This window comes from Poecilia reticulata, linkage group LG9 (genome assembly GCF_000633615.1).
Source record: "Poecilia reticulata strain Guanapo linkage group LG9, Guppy_female_1.0+MT, whole genome shotgun sequence".
Taxonomy (NCBI): domain Eukaryota; kingdom Metazoa; phylum Chordata; class Actinopteri; order Cyprinodontiformes; family Poeciliidae; genus Poecilia; species Poecilia reticulata.
In genome coordinates, this window is record NC_024339.1 from 24,349,389 (window position 1) to 24,375,160 (window position 25,772).

General features: G+C 36.7%; 1 protein-coding gene across 2 annotated transcripts in view; it reads right to left on the minus strand.

Moving 5' to 3' along the window:
- The window catches only part of edil3a (EGF-like repeats and discoidin I-like domains 3a), a 265,981-nt gene that overhangs the window by 106,012 nt on the left and 134,197 nt on the right, over nt 1-25,772 (minus strand). For both annotated transcript variants that reach the window (XM_008418884.2, XM_008418883.2), the window contains one exon: nt 1,661-1,690. In XM_008418884.2, the coding sequence (XP_008417106.2) occupies nt 1,661-1,690 (30 nt within the window). The remainder of the gene's footprint in view (nt 1-1,660; nt 1,691-25,772) is intronic.

Genomic DNA, 25,772 nt, shown 5'->3' on the forward strand with positions numbered 1-25,772 from the left:
GCTCAATGGCAAAAAATAACTGCAATAATAATGAAATGTAATAAATATATTCGGTGTTGAAAGAGAAAAGTTCCACAAAGGACTAATTTAGCACTGACAAGTTAAAATAATCTGACATGACAAAATAACTAATATCAAGTGTTTTAACTGATGATTTCCCACAATGCTTCAGTTGTTCAATTTGTGTCCTCTCACATCCTTTAAGTGATTAGAATCACAGATTACACATGTCTTTGCATCAGAAAAACAAGCCATTTTGATTCCATGGGTATTATGCTCAATCCCTTTTGATTTAACCAATCTAATCTCAAGAACGCAGCAGGGATTAGGATTAATGAAACTCACAGCCAAAAACAAACAGATGCTGAAGATGCAGTTAGTATGTTTGCTTTTTTCTTGCACTTACATTTTAACCATATCAGTGCTGAAGTTAAAAACTTTTTTTTCTTTTAATTTGCTGTGGTTCTGCTTTCACAGAAACATTGTCACATATGTATGTTATTAAAATTATTTACACACAGACTGTAGTTGAACATTACTGAGGTGCACAGAGCTGACTTAAAACACAAAGCACACACTGAAGTTAATGACATGCATTAGTGGCCATAATGCATTTATATGCAAAGTGAAGATTCAAACATTTCTATATCCCATGGCTGCTCTGAAGATAATGAAACAAAAAATAGGAGCACTCAAACAAAAACATAATCAGAGCACAAAGTTGAAATGTGAACTTCTAGAACTCAGACTTTGTGCGATAAAGATAAAAAATTAACCAAATCTACTGCTTTGGATAAATCCTAAACAGGACAGTTTTAAGAACTGAATTGCAAAAATGATGCGATCATTTATTTTCCTGATTCAACATCATTTGCAAGTTGACTACATCAGTAAGAGAGAACTTGGGGAGAATTTAATAGACATATTACATGAACTAAAAACATTTAGTCCCTTGACCCAATATCCTAACATTTAAATACAGTAAGTCCGAACGATCCTGAACTCTATAATAAGCTTAAACTATCAAGTTATTATTTTCTTTCCCTTTAAACAAATAATCTCCATCAACAACGAGCAAATATAATACGGAAATACTCATGATGTGCAAAATGGTGGCAAAAGTTTGGCATCTATTACATAAAGACGTCTTTAAAATGGCAAACATGCAGTTCTCACATGAATGGTGTCCTGGGTAATCCATTCTTTTAATAATCAAGCTCAGGTTTGATCAGTCCAAGTATTTTCAATTTTGTCTGGGGCTCATATCTCATATAGTTATCAAAGCGAAACAAACGACTTGTGAAAATTACTCACTGACTGTTGCAGTGTCCAGCAGAGCAAGCAACACTGGGTATGTGCAAAGAAGGTCATCACAAATTAATTTCTCAATCTCTACGTCTACAATCTCTACATGGATCATGGATGTTTTTAAAAAGCTCAAGTGAACAAGAGGTGCAGGAACATCTGAAAAACACAGCACATTGTCATCTCTCGTTTTCATTTCCCATCTCCCAGACGGTAGTTTTTTGTTTCCTTTTTTTTTTTTCTCTCTGTCAACCTTAACATGGCATAGAAGCAAACACACAACGAAGCCCAAATAAATAAACAGAAAGTGAGTAAGAGACAGAGGTTATGTTACAAAGAATTAAAACTTCCCTACCTGGAGAAGTTGGTTCCTCACCATCTGCTGCTGTATAGAGAAAAAAGGTAAGGAGAGGAAGATGGAAAAAAAATATGTCAGCTTCATTACGACTGTGTCACAGTATTCAGGGCAGCAGTTTGTATGCAACACTGCTGAACTGGCTACACTATTAACCATATACTGCAATGCCATATGCACATTTAGCATGCAATTCCCATGAGCATAACATATGCAAAACCAGACCGAGCTGCCATCTGTAGGGCGCTGCATCAGCAAAGCAACACATTTACTAAAGCAACACTAAGTGACTCTAAATCATAACCTGGCACTGAGTCAGGCCCCACCAACCCCCACCCCATTGTTTAGGCTCCCAGTCCTGGTCATTTGTATTTGACTAATAAGCGTTCATCACTGTGAACCGCTGTAGGATTAGCCCCTGTGGCATTCACACTTGTTTGCTCCATCCTGAGATTTGAGGCTCTGGTCCAGTTCCACAGCTGAGATTTGGCCTGTCTACCGTCATTAACAAAATCTTAAATCTCCATCATAACCCATGAAATTGCTCCAAAAACTGTTGCCTGCCAGCTGATACAGAGGAACTAAGCTAAGGGCATTAGATGCAGGGATAGCAGAAAGATGGCATTTATTATAGGAGATGATAAGAAATGTAAACCGATGGATGGATGGATGGATGGATGGATGGATGGATGGATGGATGGATGGATGGATGGATGGATGGATGGATGGATGGATGGATGGATGGATGGATNGGATGGATGGATGGATGGATGGATGGATGGATGGATGGATGGATGGATGGATGGATGGATGGATGGATGGATGGATGGATGGATGGATGGATGGACGGACAAAACGCTGAATGTTCAGGATTTGCTGCTCTGTAGAGCAAAATATGCATGACTTTTGTTTTTTATAATGCACTGACAACAGCACAGCTTACCAATGCCTGCTTAATTAAACTGAATACCAAATAGATATCAGCATATAGAGGGTTTAAGACTGCATAGGACATAAAGCAGACATTTAGGCAGTTGAAGCGATTCTCAGCCACGAGGAAAAGCAGCATGGAGTGATTATTTCTTCTCTCTTCTCTCTGCGTCTTTCCTATTTGTATTTATTGCATTTTCTCTGTGTGAAATTGATATTGTTTCAGAATTTAGTTTCTAAAAGTTAAAAACAAAACGAAGCCACAACAACGTGGACCCTTCAAGAAATCGGTTTCAGCAGAAAGGGTCTGTAATGACACATCTGTCAAGACCTCTACTTAGTCTAAATCTGCTTCTTCAATTCAATCTCCTTCATACCAAGAAAGGAAAAGGTGTATTAAGCAGACCAAATTTAATTGTGGACCACAGACATTCACACTGCTTTGAACGTGAGCGAAAGCCTAGACCAAAAGTCGCACAAAGCCCGAGCACTTTGTCAGCCTCTCATCTGTCTGGCAGCAGAAGCTCCCCTCGGTGTTTCCTCATGCATTCGGGCCGGTGTAATCCCCAGCCAAGCCGCTCCATGTTTCGCTTCATGACGGGTTTTTTCCCTGCAGTTTTTCCTCCCTCCTCGCTTACCACGGGGTCAAGGCAGAAACTTGAAAATTCTTAAGACACGTTTTGTATACACACATAATTACACACTAGCAAATGAACAAGTAAAAAAATAAATAAATAAGAGGAAAATAAAACATATGCCTCCCAGCACAGACAACGCTTCACACCCACACATAAATACACATGCAGAGAAGATAAAGAAGCAGAACATGAAGGTGTTTCTTTTTTTCCCCTCTCTCTCTCCAAGTGTTGATGCAGTGAATCACAAGATAGCAAAGAACACCAGGCACACAAAACACTTGGCTGGTGTTCAACATAGATGTGTGAAATCACCCAGCATACGCTGCATCACAAGGTTTATCTCTTGTGGATAAGAGCACCACTCTTTATCTAATATTGTCAGAAAAAAAAACCTGTTATTTCATTTCATAATGAAACAAATTATAAGCAGAGTCTTGATGATTGACTAAATTGCAAAAGTTAAATGTCTAGTCTTGGGAGCATTCGATACGGACCAGAAACAAAGTAAGGCTGTGCATCACACTCAAGGTGTACACTAGAGAGAAGCAATCAACGGTAGCCAGCTTAGGGCGGCTTAAGCCGCTGCAGCAGTTAAAACTTTGTTTCGAAGCAAAGATGGAGATTGCCACATTTTCCACGCACCGAACCCCAAATGTCTTTATAAGCAAAGGGAATAGGCTTCCCTATAACTAAATGGCTAAAAACCAAATTGTGCACATCACTGTCATGACCACCAGTAACCACTGTTGTCAGACAACAGACAACGTTTTTATCTACAAATCTTCAAAATTGTTCAGAACTCTTCCAGGAAAAAGGCAAAGAATTGTAAAAAATAAAAAAGACTCAGATGCCGGGGGAAAGTTAGATACAATAGCTTTATAATGTCACCAAAAGTGAGAGGCAGAACCAAATTAATTACCGTAGAGAATCAGACATTTTAGTCTTTCATTGAAATGCTGCTCATCTATTAGCCAAACCGTGAGAGAACATTCAAATAATTAAAGATTAAAATTTTCTCTTCTGTGTGATTATTCCTAATCTTTAGGGGTTTTTTTTCTTTAGTAGACATATTTCATTCTAACATTCAAATATAAAAGCCCCTAAATCCTTAAGTCTATAAAACCTTTGTTTTGTTTGTCCTATTCAAACCAGAGAGCATCTTCATTTACCACATACTATAAATGTGTGCTGCTTCAGTTAGTGAAATACACAAATAGATATTAGCATTAATATGCTATATAATAATGATGTTCATTTTCAGACAGTAAAAAGTAATTACATATTTCTAACCAATATTTCATGTATAAAGACCCGGTATCTGGCAAATTGGAGCACTGTGAACAATAGTCGAAGAGGTGCAAAGAAAAAACAAACTGTGGGTTGATTTAAAAGGCGGATTTGCTGGTTTGCTTGTTTCAGAGGGCACCAATCTGTCTGTCAGACTGCAATATTTATTTAATGCAATCAGAGATATCACAGCATGAAGTTATATAAAGATGGACATTCCAGTGTCTGGGAATAATGCCGTCTACTGAGCCAGCAAATAGTGGTACAATGTAGCGAAGAAGTGAATCCTCATTGTGTCTGTATTTAAGAATATCTTATAGGCAGCACTGATATGAGATGTGGCATAAAGCCTCTGCTGAAAATGCCATATTATTTTTGAAATTATATTTAAAAAATTGTCACAGTGCTACTATGTGCAAACTAAAAAAAAAAGTCAATAGGAATATCTCCACTGTAAGGTTTTGTGGCTTATGACACGCATCTTAGAAAATTAAACCATACTTGAATGCTTTTAGAGAGAGGTGGGTTCTTTTATTGCAGCAATCTATTAAGCTTTAGTGAATGTGAAGGAAGAAATAAAACTACAAGATCGTTTATTGAATATAAAACAAAGTTGTTATTTTAGTATCAGCTGAAAATAAAGAATGTTAACTAATGCTGTGCTTTATTCATGCTTGGAGCCAAAATGATAATAAAATCCCCTGAAGTCAAATCTTTGAGATCCCACATAAGTAAAAAACACAATGCAGGTTGCGACTTTTATATTTTCTTAAACCATTAGAAAACATAGTGGTGGACAACTTGATATTTTAAACATGTTGTCAATGATTAAACACAAACAAAAATACACTACGAGAAGCTTGTTTTACTAATAGAAGTTAACACAACTCCAGATCCACTATGATTTCAAAGCAGAATGTACTCAGCTCGACTATGAAGTCCTTTCTAGGTTTGAGCTTTGACCACTAAGACAAATCAAACTCAATTAGGGAAGTTAAAGTTGGATTTCAGAGAGATTATCCAAACTAAGTAATTTCAAACAAATAAAATGGACTGAAAAGGTAGAAGAAAATCAAAAACTAAAGTACATTTCTTATAAGTTCTTGTATCAATCAACGCTAAATGTGACTCGCAAGCCACTTTGAACTAACTTGGAAAAATGGAATAAAATGAAATAATTTACATTACCATTGACACTGTGAATAAAGGAGACAAGTCAAATTCTAATTGTTCTAGGAGTCATTTGTTAAGGTTAATGCAATGCATGTGGATTGTTATCAGCAGGGTCACTTTGCATTAAATAGTCACATTGAAATGTTATTGTCGTTTACTCACCATAATTATTAGTCCTGTTATGGTTTCGATGTCTCCATTTGTCTGAGTAAAGGGTCAAAACAATCACAGCAGCAGATGGAACTATAGCAGTCGTCTCCACACAAGTTACATTTTCTTCACGCATTGTGGAAGTGTTGCAGAGGGACTTGAGCTTAATATTTACCAGGGCAGAGTTTTTGACATTCAGTAAGTGTTTCTACATTAGCCATTCCCCAACTATATTTACATAATTTCGATTCTAACTTTGCAAATGGACCAAGACAGCAGGCTGCAGTGTGGGGTTTTACTCTGGTATGTTTGCATGTATTTTTGCAGCAGTATACTTCTTCAAAATAGTTATACCCTCTCACATTAATAAGGATCGTATAAGTCAATACCCAAATAAAATCAACCGTACAAAAGGTCCAGCTGCATCGAGCACCAAGACACAGACAAACGTGTCCCGCCTGGGTTGAGTCGAGAGCATGACGGCATACAAACTCAATCTGGGTAATGGATCTGTGACTCCTAGTTAGCAGAGTAGCATCAGGACTGACAATTGAATGACGGCCCAAAAAATACTCAACTGACATTCTGTTGAATATGTCAAGTGTCTCACATTATAAATATCTGGCATTTGCTTTATTAATATGTTGTTGTTTTTTTAGTTTGTGGCAGCAAACACTCAACGAGTTTAACAGACTGGCAATAAAAATAAATAATCACAGACACTAAACTTATGGAAATTCAGTCTAAACACCAAAGCAGAGAAGAAAGAGGATTTATGAAAATATCCAGTGAGCAGCAAGTATCTGGCTGAAAATACTGTGGTTGCCTCAAAGGTCAGAGGAGAATAGGCGGACTACTGTAAGATGACAATAAGAGTGGCTCAAATTACTACTTGTTACACCAAGTGGCAATCTGGTTGTAACAAATTACTGTCTCTGATGATAGAAGATGACACAGATGGGCTCCGGGAGCAAAAGACCACTTGGGGTGAATTTCCTGAACAGAAAACTAAAGCAACAATTTGTACAGGTTCACCAAAATTTGACAATAACACGCTGAAACTTTGAAAAATCTTCACTTCAAATGTGAAATTCAGATTGTAGGATCCGAATGTAGTCTTAGCAAAACGAAAGCATGGAAACATTCTGCCTGAATTAACGATATAGGTGGTGGTACAAATGCCATGCGGTGGGGGATGTTTCGATTGTACATTTTGAGCTCCTTCGTACCACGTGGACATTGATTAAACACCGCTGCCTACCTGAGTTTTGTAGCTGACCATGTATATTCCTTGATGACCACAGTGTATCCACTTTCTGATTGCTACCTCCGGCTTTGCAACGCCCCTTACCGCAAAGCTTGATTTATCTCAAGCTGAGGTCTTGAACACGGCAGTCAGTTCACTGCACTCCAACGGCCTCCACAGATTTAATTTAAATAGAGCACCTTTGTGATGTGGCGTAGCAGATGACTCATACCGAAGATCTGCAGACGAAACATTTTTGCAACTATTTCAAGCTATCATGTCAATATGAACCCAAGTATCTGAGGAATATTTCGACAGTGTTATTGAATCTATGCCACAAAGCATTAAGGCTGTGCTGAAAGCCATAAAGGCAATCCAAACTGGTATTTAACAAAATTAACTTAATAAAGTGGCCAGTGAGTATGCATTTGTGCATATTTAAATAAGTCTTTATAATTATTACAATTAATTTGCTATACAGCAGTAGAACTGAAATTGCATAAACTGAACAACAGAATAATTTGAACATTGCTTTCTTTTCTAATAAAGAACAGTAAAAAATAGTCTTAAAAGTTCAGCATTAAATTGTTCTCAGGCACACAGTTCTGTCACTGTGTGTGCTGCACATTAGCACTACAGATATACCTCCTTCACACACACACACACATGCACAAAGCTACTCCCCAGCCCTGAACAGATGCTCCGTGTGCATCTTTCTCCCACATACTATCACCCTTTAAAGTGTTTGTTCCATCACAGCCATGCTTATTAACATTAAATCATCTTGGTATGGAGTGGGTGGCTTGCTGTGAAATGACTCACAGTTACAGTACCAACAATAATTAAGGAGGCATTGTTGAGGCACTTCCTTATCATTAACTGTACCAACTAATGGCAAGGCGGTGCAGCAGAGTACCCTGGCATGTCAAATGAAGTGTTAAGCACCATCTCTTTGCAAGTAAATAACCCATCCATCCTCATTTTACTATTTTTTGTCAGGAACAGGCAACCAGGTTAGACCTCTATTAACAAGTGTCTCTTTGACGCATCGCTATAGAAGAAACAAGAAACACCTCATGTTAGAATTATATTGCAATTATTTTTTGCCTCTGAACCCCATCTGTGTTACAAGAATGCGTTATATTCCATTTTAGAGCTTTTTTTTTTTTTAAAGAAAAGTGACATTAAAGAGCAAATATTTAGAAAAACAAGACATTTAAACAAACTGTGGAATGACTAATTGTTTTTCTTCATCACTGTACTTGCCAACAGAAGCTGCTAAGTGCACAGAAGGAGTTATGAAAAAAAACAATACTAAATGTGCTGAAAGAACAAATTACTGTTATAATGATTATGGATATTTTAATGAATGTGTGACCTTATTGCCAAATGGTAATGCGGGTACACTGATAATGTCTGTATCTTTGAACTTGTATGGAAGGAAGCTGTTCACGCTTTGTACTCTCTCCTGCAAGAACCCGCATCTATTCTATGAGATCCAGGAGACTCACCTGGGTCAAAAGGGGCAAACAAAATTGGGCCTGATGCGTAAAATTGGGCACTAAGGGGGAGGGGGATCCGTCTGTGCAGGTAAGGAGCTTATCAAGATATAGACAGTCTACAAACACAATGCCTGAATAGGTGTTGATTGTACCTGTGTGCTTTCTGAGAAGGGGCAAGACAAGAGGATGCGCAACGCCACTAATGCAACACTGTCCAATCAAGGTATTCATTACCAGAGGTGACCCAAAATCATACCGCAATAACACCAGTGATTTTCTGGCTACTTTTGAGGACTCATGTTTTCTACTTTGTTGTATGCAATTTCATAGAAGTCAACTATCATTTAATTACATCACATTTTTTTTATTTCATCGAGTCCCACCACAAAATGTAATATATCTCAGACACTACAAGGTTTATAAGAATCTCTGTTGTGTCAAAATACAGGGAACAGTCCAGAGAATACCCCAAAGGTTAAAAACACCCATCAAAACTAACTAAGAATACACAAACATGAAACACATCAGAAAATTAAATAACTGAAATTCCCAATTAAATGGCCAAATCTAAAATAATGACAAAACATTCAGCAAATCCTAACATAACATTCCAGAGATGCATTATCCATAAACCATGTATTCTCTGATGTAGGACCCAGTTGGCCACTAATAATTACACCAGACTCATCTTCTTGGCCCAATAAATAGATTTATAGCTCACAGATACAATTTTAACTCAGTTGGTTACCAAAAACAAAAACTATACACTATAGAACCCTAAAAAAGAGATTATCATGAAGTAACTATTGACACTAAAAATAATTGCTGCCTTCCGCCTCTTGTATGCAGGTCAAATTCAGAAGTGTTTAACACAACTAAACAAAACCAAATGAGCTTTTTGAATGCCGAAGCACATGGAGCCTATTATCCAGCACAAGCTGTTCCCAGAAATTTTATGGTAATTTCCACCCTTTTTTGTATCTCACACTAATGTTTACTTCAATTATTAAGCACTGAGCTCTAAAAGGTTACCTCATATAATATAAATATATAAAAGACAAAACTATGAAACCAAAATTAAAAAGACCTCTATAAAGGTTAAACAGAGATAGTGCGATCTGTTATTATTCGGATCGGTTTTCATCTTAATAATTTAGCACCGGCAGCATGAGAAGCTCATGCGTGAACTCTGGATCCACTTAATCCAAACATCTGCAGGAACTACCGTCAGGAATGTTTTGGGCTTTAACTTACACATCTACATAATGAGGAGACTTAAAGAGGGCAAAGTGTGGTTTTCATAAATGCTTATGTCGTAATCCTTTACTTCACTGTTTAAAAAAAAAATGAAAACGGCAAAAAAAGTGTAATTTAAGTTGTTTTGCTATCACTGATCTTGAAGTTATAAAGAAGGGTTGTTTGAAGCTCTTTGTGAATATTCCTCATATGCACTGACCCGTTAAGTTCAACTGAACTCGGTGTAAAGAAAAAGTAATCTGCATGACAGAAAGAAATATTATAATAGGGAACCACTAATGGTACAGTGGTACAGAAGTACCACTAATACTTTCACACACCCTAATGTACGATGTTCTTGGCAATAAATGAAAAGCACGTGCAGTGTTTGAGTGATACTCAAGTCAGGTTTGAGTTAAGACCAAGTCAATTGTCTAAGACAACCAACCTGAGTTCCCATTTCTGCTGAATATGCACATGTATTTTGCAGTTATCCACATCCAATATGAAACTAGCAGACATAAAAACAAATCATCATCAATCCACATCAAATTGTCTCTCTTCTCATTGTGTATCGTGTTGTTCACCAAATGACAAAGAATCCCAACTTGAAAGAGAAAACTCAACCTTTGTTTCCTTGCCAAGTGTGTGTATGAAGTGTAATTTGTTCACATCAAAGAGGAGAAAGCCCTGATTCACTGCACTGTATTCCACGTTGTGAGTGTGGGAAGGGAAGAGGGGAGAAAGCCTTGCTGCTCCTAATTGGATGTAATCGCTAGAGGGAATAAACCAGCTTTGGCCTAAGGGTGGGGGAAATGAGAAGACAAAGGAGATGTTTAGAGAAGGCTGAAAATGCTAACATTTCTCTAGAAGGCTAAAAAGACACAGTGTGGTATCAGCAAGCCAACGGAAACAGCCTAATGTTCAGAAAACTTTAAATAAATAAACAGAAACAAATTAGAATTTAATGGGTCTGGTATGATGTTTTTTGTCCTCGTGTTCATAGAACATTGGCATGTAGCCCGACCGTGGAAAAAAAAAACAAAAGGGAATTTCAGAGAACAGTAGCACCGTATTTAAGTTAATTAAATCTGAAATGAATTTAAAACGTGCTGCACTACTCATTTAAATAACCCTAACTTTACCAGAATGAACAAAGGACACCAGCCCACATTAAATTTGATATTTACATTTTTGTCAGCATAAGGAAAACACCAAGGAGAAATATGGAGCCCTGACACTGTTGACAGTGACATGCAAAATGGTTTTAAACAACATCTACATTTTAAATGACTTAATTTTTTTTTTTTTTATTGAATCGATTAGGTCACAGTTTCTGCTCATCTCCTTGGAATCCTCTCTGTTACACTCTTCATCTCCATCTGCGCCTCCTCTCTAAGATTCTGTTCATCAATGATGCAACCACACTGCAAACTAAATCTGATTAAATTTTAATTCATGTAGCCACATGATTAGGCTAGAACCTAAAAATACAGTTTATTCATTCATGTCATTCTTAAAAAAAAATCTAATATCATCAAATATCCGTGTGTTTACTTAAGTCAGGCCGTCAATCTTACATAATCATCACAATCAATGACGATATATATTGTAAATATTATTATTAATTCTCAGTTCAGTGTAAATGACTCTACCATTAAAACTGACACCACAGGAAACAAGTTAGTTGCATGAAAACAGAAAAAAAAACATTGTACTATTTTGAGCAGTTATAGTCATTCCATATTTTTTAATCGATATTTACTTACTTTACTTGATTCAAACATAAACGTTTTACAAGTGTTTCTTTCTTGAGTTTGAAGGCAAAAGGAAAAAGAAAGTCAACAAACCTGCAAACTTCTGAGAAATCACCAAATGAGCACATAGAAGGAGTGAAAAGGGATAGTCTTTTCACTCTCCAGCAAGGCAGATGCACATTTTCAGAGGGTATGGGTCTTAAAATAAATAGAATAAATCTAGATCTTTGTTACAAGGGCAAGTGAAGACAACAAAACATAAAATAAGTTGGTAAAGTGTCTGTGTGTGTATACAGAGTACAAACACACAGACGTAGAGATATAGAAGCACTAAGCTAATCATTAGAATAAGATACTAAAAAGACATTTTAAAATAGTAAAACACCATTGACTGAAACAAGCAGCATGGCCATGCGTTTGCTCCTAATATAAAGAATTCACAAAGACTCACAGAAAGAAGGCGTTAATAAAATAAGTTTTCTCATATCTTGTAATACTGTAGTTCTTCAGGGAAAATCACATGAAGATGTGATTTGCCCTGAAGATGTTTTATCATAACTTAAAGTAGAAATTGCTCACAAAGCTCTAACTCTTGTATCTCCAGGTAAAACACAAATCATACTTATGCCAGGTCGTCACATAATAAATAGAAAATCGGTGAATTCATGTTCAGTTATTTTTTTCCCACAGCTTGCCATCTTATATAGTTAATGTCTGCTAAGTTGTTAGCTCAATGCTAACAACTTAGCATTGAGCTGTCTAGTCTGAGGTAGGCTGTTAGATATGAGATTCTTTTAGAAATATAAATGGTGGATCAGACTGCAAACAGTGAAAGAATTATTGTTTTTATTTTTTCATGTATTACAAAATACAAATTATTGACCTACTTTCAAATTCTTAATTTAAACCAGTTTTTTTTTTTTATCTTCACATGGATACATTGTATCTGAGTTTACAAAATACAGTATGAGCCAGGTTACTTATCGGATAGTAAAGATTGTAGCATTTTGACAAACCTTTTAATTTGTTTTAAGAGCTAATCTGCCACTTCAACGCTCCGGTTCCTTTACCTCAGAGGATAACAAGGCTTATGTAGAAGAGATAATGGCAGCATGAAGCTCGAGCTGTAGCCACAAGTGATCCGCAAGGGCAGGGATGTTTGGTATTCCCTGTGCTGAAACATCAAGGCCCTAATATTTGCAGCTCAGAGAAACAGAGGGAGACAGAGTCCTGCCTTTGACGTGGGTTTTTTTTTTCCAAGTGTACATCAGAAATCATATGATGTTCATCAATGCAGGGATGAGAGAAGATTCATTCCATCTCTTTTAAGGCTGGTGTGATGGAAACTAGAATAAATCTTGTGCTATGCCAAAATATATGCAAGGAACTGGAATATACTATAAATCTGTGGCATTTTGAGCAAAGCATGTCAGATATATTTGAATAATAACTCTGAAAATCGTACGAACTCACAGACAGATGATGGATCTCTGTTTTGGGGTCCAGACAGCGCGAAGTAAACTTTAAGATGTGATTAAATGATTTTGAAAACGGATTTTATGCTTGCAATAAATGTGCTTAATCTTTTTTTTTCTCTCTACGCAAGCCACACCACAACATAGAGATTTTGCGAGCTCTAATGAGCAACTCTTATCAGAAATGGGAGCTTGATCTCTGGTCACTGAAAGGTTTGAGGCTTCAATAAATGCCATCACCACCACAAAGGAACTTCTCACAAGAAATCTGAAGTCCTTGGCATTAATCAACCTTACTTGACACAAGATGCTTCCTTTTGCGTCTCCTTGTCTGCTGGCTTTTCTTGCTAGTAGTTTGACCTCATAGTGGGAGTAAAATACAGTTATTTCTAGGACGTATGTTCTCACAAGAGCCCTAAATTATCTTTATGACCACCAGAACTAAAGTACAAAGTGTTTTTTATGATGTATTTAAGCTCCAAGGAAAACCAATCAAACTGACTTGGAATTAGGGGTTTAAAAATGCCAAAATGTATTGTTCTTTAGTGGTAAGGTCTCAATACTGGTTGGGTCTAAGCCGGTCCCGTCTCTGCTTTCTGCTGCTTTCATTACTCTGCATCCTGCCTCCGACAACCTTAAGCTCTGCAAAGGTGCACAGAGGGCTTTTGTCTCAGCATAGGATCAATACCTCTCCTCATCATGGGCAAGGGGCAGGGATAATGCACTCAGCCCAGGGCATGCAGGGTTCACCAGATTTTCAAGCAACCTGGGACTCTGGCTCTTTTGAGGTGAATGTATAACCTGTGTACGTCTATGAACCATGAAGTCAGATGTGCTAGGGCTTTATAACTACAGAGACATATCATATGTCGAGCTTTTTAAGGCATCATGAAATGGGAGTAAAGGGATTTTGTTTTTGTTTTGTTTTGCCACGCCATGTTGTGAAGTAAATACTTCTTAAAAACCCTGGAAGTACAGTGTTTTGATTTGGCAGTGTATCTGGATTGTCAATGTAATATTGATCCTGTGTCTAAAACTTTAATTCCTGATCTTCCAGTATTAATTGGGATCAAGTTAAATTGAACATACTAACATGTTCAACACAGTTCTATACATTTGAGCAATTCCCTTGCAAATGTATCTTAAAGGGCAAACATATTTGAACCAAAACATCAAGACATCTTGAAAGTTAAATACAAACAAACATTTTCCATTATCAAGCCTGGTTTTCAAAGTATACAGCTAATTAATAAGACATTTGTCTAAAATCAAAAGTGTATTTCGAGTAACTACCACCAAAACAGGAAGGCGATATCTGGATGACAATCAACCAGGTTCCTCAAGAAAAGTCGATAGTTACGTGACCTCTAACCCCGTCTCCTGGCTCTCAGCAATCAGAATTTTATTTAATGCCGCCTCCAAACTGCAACTGATGCAATCCATTCAGGACCATATTAATAGGACAGTACTTATTATCCCTTTCAGCCAATATAAAATGCAATCACCATGGAAATTATGCAGTTTTAACAGTGATGGAAACCTTTGAAATTATGAGGAGCAACTTGCAACACAGCTCTGTCAAAGCAGCATAGAAAACAGATGACAACATAAACAACAAACTGGAACAAAAATGACTGAAGGAAAGTGGAAAAAATGAGTCTACTTTTAGGTTCTGACTCATACTTTCCGAACTTATCAGTTCAAAATGGGTGCTGATGATTCGGAGTAAGAGGCCTAACTGAATAAACAATCTCCTCTCTGTTGTAAATCACATCCTGGCAAGGAAGCATAACAACAACGCCCTTTGATGGATTGTGATAATTAATATCATTCCTCTAAAAATCTATTTCAGGTCCCTACTAATTAGGAGCCAGCAAAACTAATACGCCTTCATAAATATTTCACCAGATTCCATATACATGCTTCTATCCCTCGCCAGTTTGGCAATGTGGTATTTAACTGTAAGTAATTTCAGTTTCAAAATTAAATATTTTAAAGAGATCTTATTGATAAGTAAGCGGCAAATAATGAGAATAAAAACTGACTCAAGCCATCACATGCAGGCTAACGCTAGCAGAGTTTGTGGGGAAAAAGACACTTCAGGCTCTGCTGACAGTCATAATTACCGATGCTTCCAGTATCTCTTTTGAGTGGGAGCGACAGCATGATTGACGTCTGCTTCCTTCCAGGCATCTTTAGGACGCCTGACATTACAGCTTGTGGCTGCAAAACAGCTCTCTGTCTCTGCCCTGTCCCCCCCATCTCCTCATCTCCCTTCACACTCATTACAGATGCCCTAGTTTGCTTGCGAGCCAGGAGATCTTGCTAGCCTCATTACAAACTTGGACACCTCCCATCTTTTGTACCCTTTTTTCCAGACAAGATCTCACACATTTGCGCTTTCATCCCAGGAGCAGCCTAAAAAGATTCATGAAACATGTATGAAGAAGCAGCAGCGCTCACGTCTCATTTGAATCCTTCACGCTGAAGGAAGAGTGATGAAAAGTGCCACGTCGGATTAACCGGCGAGGAAAGTCAAACAGGGAGAGGGAAAACACGTTTAACGTTACGGTTTGTGTCAATGCACAGAAATAATACATATTCAATAGCACACAGAGGCATTTCCTTGACCCTGTTCGTTAAGTATTTTCCCTCATTAGCACTCTTGTTTCAGTGTTGTTTCCTATGTAGCGTTTTGGGTGAGAGGCAAATCAATGCATACACATACATTTTGTGACTGAGATTCGTAATTCCCAAAGGATGCAGCAGCATTTTAAATTGAAATATTCAGCCTACACGAAAATGTTCTTAGATTTTTTTAGATTTCCTACAACCAATCACAGGGCTGATTAATCTATCATCCAAAATAAGCATTTTCTAATGCTTTGCCAAAATAACATCCTAGCTTTATTGTCAAGAACAATCAATGTACACTGAAGCCAGTTTCAGATTTTTTCCAAGCAAACAGGGGGGAATATTTGTCTACATAGTATTGAAGTATAAACTCCTCTTAAGGTCACTAATTATAGTTTCATTTTTAAATCATGTTCAAAGGCAAGATTACTTATTGGTCAAGAGTTAGTTTGGAAGCTCGACAGTATTAAGACACAAACTCTTTTTAATCTCTGAAAAAAGAAGACATTGAAATGATAATATGGCTCCAGGTCAATTTGCCATTTGTCTCCTTATTTCAGTGTAATTTTAATGCTAAAATAGTGCATCTCATACTGATAAAAAACAAACCGGAGTCATTAGAGATACATTAGTAACAAAATGATTTAATTACACATTATGCCTATTTATGCATTACGTAGACCGTTAATAGATCTTCATTAAACTGAAAAAGGCCAACACTGTAGATGCTCTTGCTTGATGCATTAATTAAAAGATTAAAGTAAGAGTTCGATGCATTTTATAAGTAAGGGAATAGAAGATTTTTATTTTTTTGTATTTAACCCCACAACCCCACATGACTAGTCAAGAAAAATCTGAAAATTCTGATCTCAGTTCTGTTTGGTGAATCTCAAGCGAAGAGATTTATTCAACCACCGATTGCTCAGTCTCAGCTGCATTTGACCAAATGTGGATTATAGATTAACATGCAGACGTATCAAATTGGAAATAAATAATTCTACACACAAAAAATATTATTTAAAAGACAGTTTGAAATGTAAGGATTCTTTATTTTAAGTGTGATGTAAAAGAAAAATAACTGTGATAGTATTGGAGAACATTACAATGATAACATGTTTCTATCAACTTATAATTTGCTGCCTGTTTTCATGCTTTTCCTTCATCTTCATCATCTTGGTCGCTAGAAACATGTACCCTTAGTGAGCACTGAAGGCAACAGAAGTCCATCCAACTGGCCAAATGTACCACTGGCAAGCAGAACGTTCACGCATGGCACTTATATAATATCCAACCAAATGTTGCGACACAAACACACTTGACTAAATTTGTTAACTATTTTAGGGCTGTTGTAAACAAATATTTTAGTAGTTGAGTCATCTATCGATTATTTTTATGATTAATCGAGTAATCGGATAAAAAAAAAAATAAAATAAAACATTGGTAAATCTAACACAACAGAAGTATTACTATCGCATATCAACATAAGTCCAATTTTTCCACATTTGAGCTTCCCTAACAGTTACTTTTCTGTAGTTTAGAAAGTTATCATCAGTTGAATGTGATGCGACCACATTTTCCACTCTCTAAAACTCATCACACTGATTTAAGCTTTCACTGTCATTGTTCAGTCAGAAAATAAAAGCTGCTCTTGTCTGCTATGCTGCTCCTGTCACTCATGTCAATAGGTCAATAAGATATATTTAAGAGAAACCTGATGCTCAAATGATGAAAAAAAGAAAACTGATCTTAGAAGCATGACATCATGTAATGATGCAGACACACACTCCATCCAGAATGAAGAAGAATATAATTCAATTTCCTGTTCTCTTTCAATAAAGTTCATAGTGGCAATACATATAGTCCTAAAATCGTGGTTTGCGTCTAGGTTGCAAACCAAATATGCCTCACTTTTCAAGATCCTACTTGGCAGGTCATTCACAGAGCAACATTGCTAATTTGTTAAACTTAAAACTCCCAGTCAGCTCAAAATGTTAGAGACACTGCACGGTGTTCCTCTGCAACATCAAAAGCATATTAAAGATGGATGGAGTTACAGAAAAAAAAACATATTTTCTGATTTGTTGCCCTCATATATCAAACCCACTGGCCTAAGCTGTGCATTGTATGTACTGAAAAGGGCAACCCTGACAAATTGAATTTTCTTGATCCTGCTTACCCACTCGTTCACTGAGCTTCATGTTTCAGCCATGACTTTCCCAGAAAGCCAGCGAGCGAAAAAAGAAAAAAAAAAGAAAAGAAAAAACGCTATGTATGCATTGCTTATATGTGCGATGATGTGCCTTATCAAACCTTCAAACATCATGCAAAAGCTTCTTCTCTGTAATTCCTTGTCTGTTTTTAATCTGTGCAAAGAACATAATTTAGTCTTTGCAAATATCCTTGAAATGACTGAAGGATTTACTGCACAGTAAATACTGTGAGACAAAAATAAACAATCTCATGTCCCAATAATATACAAGCTTAATCCAAATTCCAGGCAAACCCGAGCCACTTATTTTATTTGTAACATCAAACAAGATCAGTTGGATGTGTTCTGTCTAAACCATAGATCGGTGTGTTATGCATGGAATATCGACTTTGTGTGTAATACACTATGAGAGGAAACAAGAGAGGATGTGAGATGCTATAAATATTCCTTTTTTAATACAGTGACCTGAGTATTTAAACCTTCAACCTCCTTTGACATCTTCTTTTGTTAAACTCCTGCCAGTTTCAGCACTATAATACAACACGCTATTTTCAGAATGTACTAGCACTCCAGGCTAAGAGAACTAAGGCAGGTTAGAAAGGTCACATAAGTAAATATTTAATAAGCTTCAAACACCCGTAAATAATACACAGACAAAACTGTGGCAAGACTTGGCTTCGAAGCAAACCAGAAGGAGAAAGACAAACCTTAGCGTTAGAGGGCTTAATAATACTCCATCTGGAAATTTACTAATTTTATATAATAATCAATACAATAATTATGACATCAAACCTTTTTATGAGGTCTACAAAACTCCAATTAACATTTAAACACTTTGTGTCTCCTGTTTCCTCATCCAATAAATGTAAGACTTATCGCTATTAACTCTTATTAGTTACTAAATCATCTACAAAAGGCCTTAAATAAATTGCTGAGAAATGAATCATTTAAGAAAAAAGCCTCAGTTTATAGTCAATGTGTTCACTGGTGCCCCTCATATTGGCAGACCATGAAGGCTCATTTATTTTAGAAATGATTCCAAATGGGAAAGACTTGAGAACATTTAAAGTATATTGTTGATCTTCACAAATCCCTTGCTTACTTTTTCCATATCCACCGAAAGAGCAGTAACAATCTGTTACAGATGGAACAGTGACTTGCAACGTCATGATACAAAACGTGGTTTGCAAATATAATTCAATTTCTAAATGGAAATATTGTCAATAATGGCTCTCTCTGTACTTCACTGTCACTTTTTTCTCGTATATTGAGTTTTCCGTTGAATTCTTGCTTTTTAAGATCCATTAGCCTACATCATGTTGTTAGGAAGAGTCTATTTTGATGATTCCTTGCAGAAATCAATCCGAGGTGACGATTGTGAATTTTAACTTTCCAAATACTGTTTTTCACACATGATTCAGGGTTTAATGAGGAGACATAGCACTACATTTTCCAGTGCTATGTTGGTTTTGACGACACTTTTTTCATAAAAAAAATAAATAATTGAAAACTACTTCTATAGTAAAAACATTGGTAGTGTAGCAGCATCTTGGGGTCACTGAGTCTAAATAACAACGGTTAGATGGTATCTACATACCTACCAGCTGCTAAGGAGGCATGTCAGAAAAAGGCCTTTTCTGATCTACTATCACAATTATTACGTTGACAAGCTCACTAAATACTTCCAGAATCTTGCCAGGAACTGCGTGCGTTTCTTCAATGACAACATTAACCCTACTGACTTGAGGGTGTGTCTGTTGTGCAACAAAGGATGAAAATATAGAGAATCACTGCATGGCTACTCTTACGATAATCCATGATACTGTGGGTCTGTTCTTCAGAAAACTCAGGGTAATATGGACTCCTATTAAATAAAGGCATGCTCAAGAATGAAAAAAAAAACTGGTACTAATTAGTGCTGCACCTCTAAAAATGTATTTCTTAACCTGTTTTTTTTAATGTTTCATTTCTTCTCTTTTGGGAGGAACCCTTCACTCCAATCCTTTGAGTTTTATCTTTTAGTGGTATGACTTACACAGGTGGTTGCAACAGAATTTAGCTTGCCCTTGGTGATATTACGGGGTCGAAGCAAAATGAAGCCTTGGGGCAGAACAGAATATAGTCTAATAAAAAATAGCATCTCTAATGTCTGGCACGATCTTACTTTGTCCTTCTCTTGTTCCTTTTCTTCCCAAAAAATTATACAACTCTAAATTCCTCTGTTTAGAAATTGAAAAAAAAAACATACTTACCTATTAATTTCCCAAGAATTGTGTAGGCCTACAAAATTTACAATATTACTGAAATGAAATATATAAAGAAAATGAAGAAAGAGGTTGTTAGGTTCATTCCTGCACTCTAATACTAAAAGATGCTGCAACTTGCGGCAACTATTGCCTTAACTTCTAAATGCCGACGGCTTCTTTTTCCACACTGGAGAATAATTTTCAGTTTTCGAACGGGTTCTTCTATTTTGAAGTTTGATGATGAGTGTTTTCTGTCCATTGAATTCCACATTAGAGTAAATTTCCATCCTGATTCACAGCCTTTTACCTTTCTCATTCTATTTTCCTGTATGGCACCATGTATCCCAAGGGGTAATTTAAAACATCTGGGCTGAAGATATTTGCCTAAACACTGCACTTCACCTCTCAGTAGGTATGCCATTACCCTAAATACACCTCCTTAAAACACATCAGAGGCTTATCTATATTTAAGATAAAGCACAAGGCTCCACTAGAGCTTTCAATTGAAAATGGAGTTTATTTAAAAGAAATGTCAGGAAAACCCATCTAGCTGGCGTGATAAATAAAAAAAAAAGTGTTTTTTTTTTCTTTTTCTTTGTGCTTTTGAAAATGAGAGAAGTATAGATTCATATTAGCAATGTGCAAAAACAGTCTGAATTGTTGCCTCAACTTTCTGCAGTGACATTTCTGGGTTACATCTTCAAACTTTGCAAACGGAGACCCACGCAGAAGTGCACACACACAAAATCACAAGCGCATAGCCTGCATCCAGCACCATTAACTCAAAGATAAGTTAAAACAGCAACAGTATCTTGCAAAAGTATTTACATTTTTGAGCTCTTCTACATTTTTGTCACATGATAACCAGGAACTCCCTTGTACTTTATCAGTACAAGGGATGTGTGATGGAGCAAAAAGTAATCCATAATTGTGGAATGAGATGAAATTAGTATATTCTTTTTAAGTTTGAATTTTTGTTACAAATAAAGTAATATCATGTTCATTTGCAGTCATTTGAATCAAGACTTTGTAGAAGAGCCTTTTGCTAAAATTGCAAATAGTGGTTTTGTAATTGTAGCAAAACCCCATTTGCTACAGTTTTATTTTAGGGTATGACTCTGCTAGTTTTGAACATTAACAGACTGAAGCTTTTTCATTCGTCCTTGCAAATTAGCTCTGTCCCAGTCAGACCAAATGGTTTGCTATGATAATCAGTTTTTAAGGCTTTTCACGCTCTTCTGTCTTTTGTACCCTCTAACAGGTCTTCTTCCAGTATCGTCCTGTATTTAGCCCCATCTATCGTTCCATCATCAACTGGCCAGGCTCCAGCCAGATGAAGAAACATACTGCCGCAGTATGATGCTGCTACCACTGTCTTCATGGGAGTGGTGTGTGTTTTAATGCTACTCATAGCAGTTTATACAGTTTTGGTCTCATTATGTGACAGCACCATATTCTGGATGTTTATGTAGCCCATATTACGTTCAGAACATTTTCACCAGAGCTTCTTATAGCTTCCATTCAATTATAGCTTTCTTCTTGCTACTTTACCATAAAGACCAGATTTGTGGAGAGCAAAAATGAAAGTTGTCCTACCACCTAATCTATGAACCTTTTCAGCTCCTTTACAGTTATTATATGATTTTTGTGATTAATCCTCTCCTTGATTTGGAGCTGTTTGCTTTGTCGTGCCTGGAGGTGACATTCGTTGTGAATTAGTGAAACTAAATTAAATTCAAACTGAACTGTCAGATCTATCAGTTTTGAGAAACAATAATGTCCCGGTAGGTTTGTGGTTGTGACAATCGCTTTCCATTGTCAGATGATGGATTAAGCATTTCTCTGTGAGGGGAGTGAACTCTTGCAACACACTGTATCTGTTTGTCACAGCATGGTGGAAGGTTTACGGTAGCTTCGTCCAAACTTTATTTTAGGGGAGACTTTCTTTGTGAAAAGAACAATAAACTGTTAAGACCATTAACTGTTATCTATCCAGGATCAATGTTTTTATTGTTAGTAATAATTTCACCCACATGCTTAACCATTTGATCTAAAATCAGACGACTAGGTTTGCTGAAAATGTTTTGATGTTGCAAAATCCAACTGGGGAAACTGTATCATAACATACCAAATTTAACTGCTGTGACCTTAATTTTAACTTGGTCTGGCATTGCTTCATTGTACGAAATCTGCAGCATATTTCTAATAAATACAACCAGAATGCTACAAGCATTGAAAAAAAATCCTTTCCAAATCTTAAATCATTAGAAGTTTAAAAGAAAAAGAATTCCTAAATACTCGAGAGCTCTTTAAAACCTTCAAGTACCCTTAGAAAGGAAACTTTCAGAGATGGGAAGGATAACACTAACCCACACTTGAGCACTAAAAGACTTCATGTCCTCACAGCAGAACATATCTCTAAAATGTGCCAATTTAGCCAGCTTTTCTGTTTAAGCATTCAAAATTTAATGGTTTTTGCCTCATCTAACCATTTATGCGTGGGGTATAAAGTCAGAAAAGGCTACTCTGTGCAGTTTTAACCCCACTTCCCCAAAGCAGTAGTCAGCCAGTAAAACTTAAACCAGCTGTAGCTACCCTCCTCCATAGATTTAAAAGCTGCTGTGATTCTGCACTGTATTCCAAAATCAGTTATTCTGCTTATTGATCTGTTATGAAAAGGCGCAGTTCTGGTAAACACTGATAAAGAAAGGCTGATGCTGGTGTGACACCACTCCAACAAATCAGTCAGGCCCAGAGCTCTGAGCAACCACTCCCACAGCAAAGCAAGTAAATAAACAAAATCAGTCAGCATAAAGAAACAGCTGGGGTACATCCTAGTGCTTACCATAATTCTTTATGTTGCTAACAAACTTAATGCCTCGACACAAACTTGATCATGAAAGATGACCAATCCTCTTCACCAAGAAAAGATATGTTTACATTCATGTAATTCCTAAGCTACAAAAATATATAATCTTTTGATGTTTTGTGAAAGGAGTTATGAATGTTTTGCACTGCAAATGGTTGGACTAATTATGTTGAGTTTCTTCACAACCTTTTTCCATCTCTGCATTTCTTGCACCACAGTGGAGCTTATTCAGCTGGGTTGAAGAAATTAAACAAATTCCTTTAAAATAAATTCCAAGTAAAATTGAAGCGTTGTTTCAATGTATATAATACATTTTAGGATAATCGGAGATTCAGAAACTTTTAATTAGTATTCATGACTCTTTTTTTTCTCTGTAGGTTTGGATATGACATGAGACTTATTTCTACTGCCACTTTAAGAATGTTCCTGCATTTTTATCAGGAGTGCCAATAACTGTGAAAAACTTAAACTAATCTGAAAATAATTACAAAAACATTCAGTGACAGACAGGAACAAGCCTAAAAACAAAGTCTAAGCACTAAAAGAGTATGGAAAAATACTTCATCATTGTTAGAGACTCCTCATCACTTCTGTACCACTGACAGTCCAGGGCCCTGTTTTTTTTTTGTTTTTGTTTTTTTTTTGTCAACTAACTCCTGCAACAGTTTAGAATAAGAGCTCACTCTCTGTCTCATCTCTGCTTTTCATGCCTCCTGTCAGATCCACTCATTCTCCCCATGTGTCCAATCAGTCTTCATCCCTGTTGGCAGCTAAAACAATGACTTTCAGAGTAATTGATGTATTTTAGACATAATGGATGAAACTGTTGAAAAAGCGTCTTATACCAGTTTGCCATTCTGCTCCTTATTTCAGACCAGTTTTCTAATTCAACTGAGTGTATTAAATGTATTTCTATTCATTTTATATTATTATGCAAAATAGGTCCAATGCATATCAAAATGTGTAGGAATACATAAATCCAGTTGACAACAATACAATCAAATTAATGAGACTAAATGATTATAATTATATCAGAATACAGTCAAATTCAGCTGATGTCTATATTACGCCAATTAGTGAACAATTGTCTACCTAAGGAAGCCCACAGGACTGTGTCCTTGACTCTGCATCAATTAATTATTCATAGCTAGTCAACTGCAGCTTTGATGTGCTTTTAGAAATATTTCTAACGTCCCTCTATGAGCGGGTGAATTTGTTATGTTGTAAGTCAGAGAAAAATGTCCTCCTTGAGCCAGCTGACTGGCAGTGCACAGCAGCTGGTCAGAGAGGAGCAGGGCAGCGATCCTCTCGGCTCCACGGAGCTTAAGAACTTGTGTTCACCCTGGCACTTGGATATTTTGTTGAAAATCATTTACTAACTTTTTAATACTTTGTTACATCTTGATAGCGGTAACCAGGCCGTGCCTGATAACAATAAATAGACTGGAAAATTTCATTTTTAATCACAGAGTTAAGAATGAAGCAAAATGTGATGTAAAAAACTGTAACGTATTGGATTTCTCAGCTCAAACTGAGAGAATGGACTCAACCCTCTGACAGAGGAAGTGCTATCTTGTGATGTATTTGTGGTGAGCTTTTGAAAATGTGGATCCCTTTAAGATTATAAAAATAAAGTAGTTAAAAACCTGTAACTTAGCTTATAAAGGGGAGCATGCTGATATTTGAGGAGACATTTCCCCATGGTCAGAAATGCCGCCATCGTGGGGCAATAAAAGGTATTTCTGTTTCTGTTGATATTTCTTCCTATGTTAATAGTAATGCTTCTGTCCGGTCACTCTGGGTAACTTTACTTTGTATTTAGGCTTTAATAAACAAGTATGACTGTTGACCACTAAACTCAAACTAATCCGGATTGTTGGTATTTAGAATCTGGATATTCTATGTGAGCAAGCAAAGCCGTACACGAAGATTTCCAGAGTGCATCTATTTCAGACAGGGTTATATAAAACTTATCATCTGTTTTATTTTTCTTTCTTTTTTTTTTATTGCTAAACACACACTGTGAGCCTTCTCATAGTTGAGTCATTTATCACGACCCAGTGGGATTACTTAAAACCAGTGTGTGGTCTTATGAAAGCTTGAGCTCGGAGATGATAGGCTGCTCCATGTTCTTAGCAGAACAACTAATGTACACTCAACATGAACTGACACTACAAAAAGAGCACTCATATAATCTGTTTTACTATTTTCAGGGGTCCTCTCTTCTTCCTGGCAGAGCCACGATTTGAATTTTGACACCGGCTTTAATATAATGCTGGGGAGAAGTAAAAAAAATAAAATCACAGCTTAAGCCCACCATTATAATGCTGCCTGCTGCTTTCAGTAAATGATACTTTTAACATGTCTGAGCGGTTTTACAATCAATGTTTCCAGACTTGTGTGAATAAGAGCAGATAATGATTTAAAAGGAGGGGGGGGGGGGGGGACAAGAAGAGTTGTGCATGAAAAGAAGCTATTTTTACTGCCGATAAGCCTTTTTTTTCTTTCCATGAGAGGAGTTTAAACATTTCTCCTTTTTCCATTCTCTGATGTACAAACGTGGAACTGATAAGCTGCAAGTTACCTTAAAAAGCGAGAAATGAGCCTGAAGCCCAGCATAGCATTTCGAAAGAGAGTGTGTGGACTAGTCACGTGCTTACTCGATTACTAGAGGTTAAATAAGATAAAAAAAATAAAGCAAAAAATATTCACATACTTAGTTTCCTTCCAAAATCGAACATGAAGCTGTGTGGATTTAAA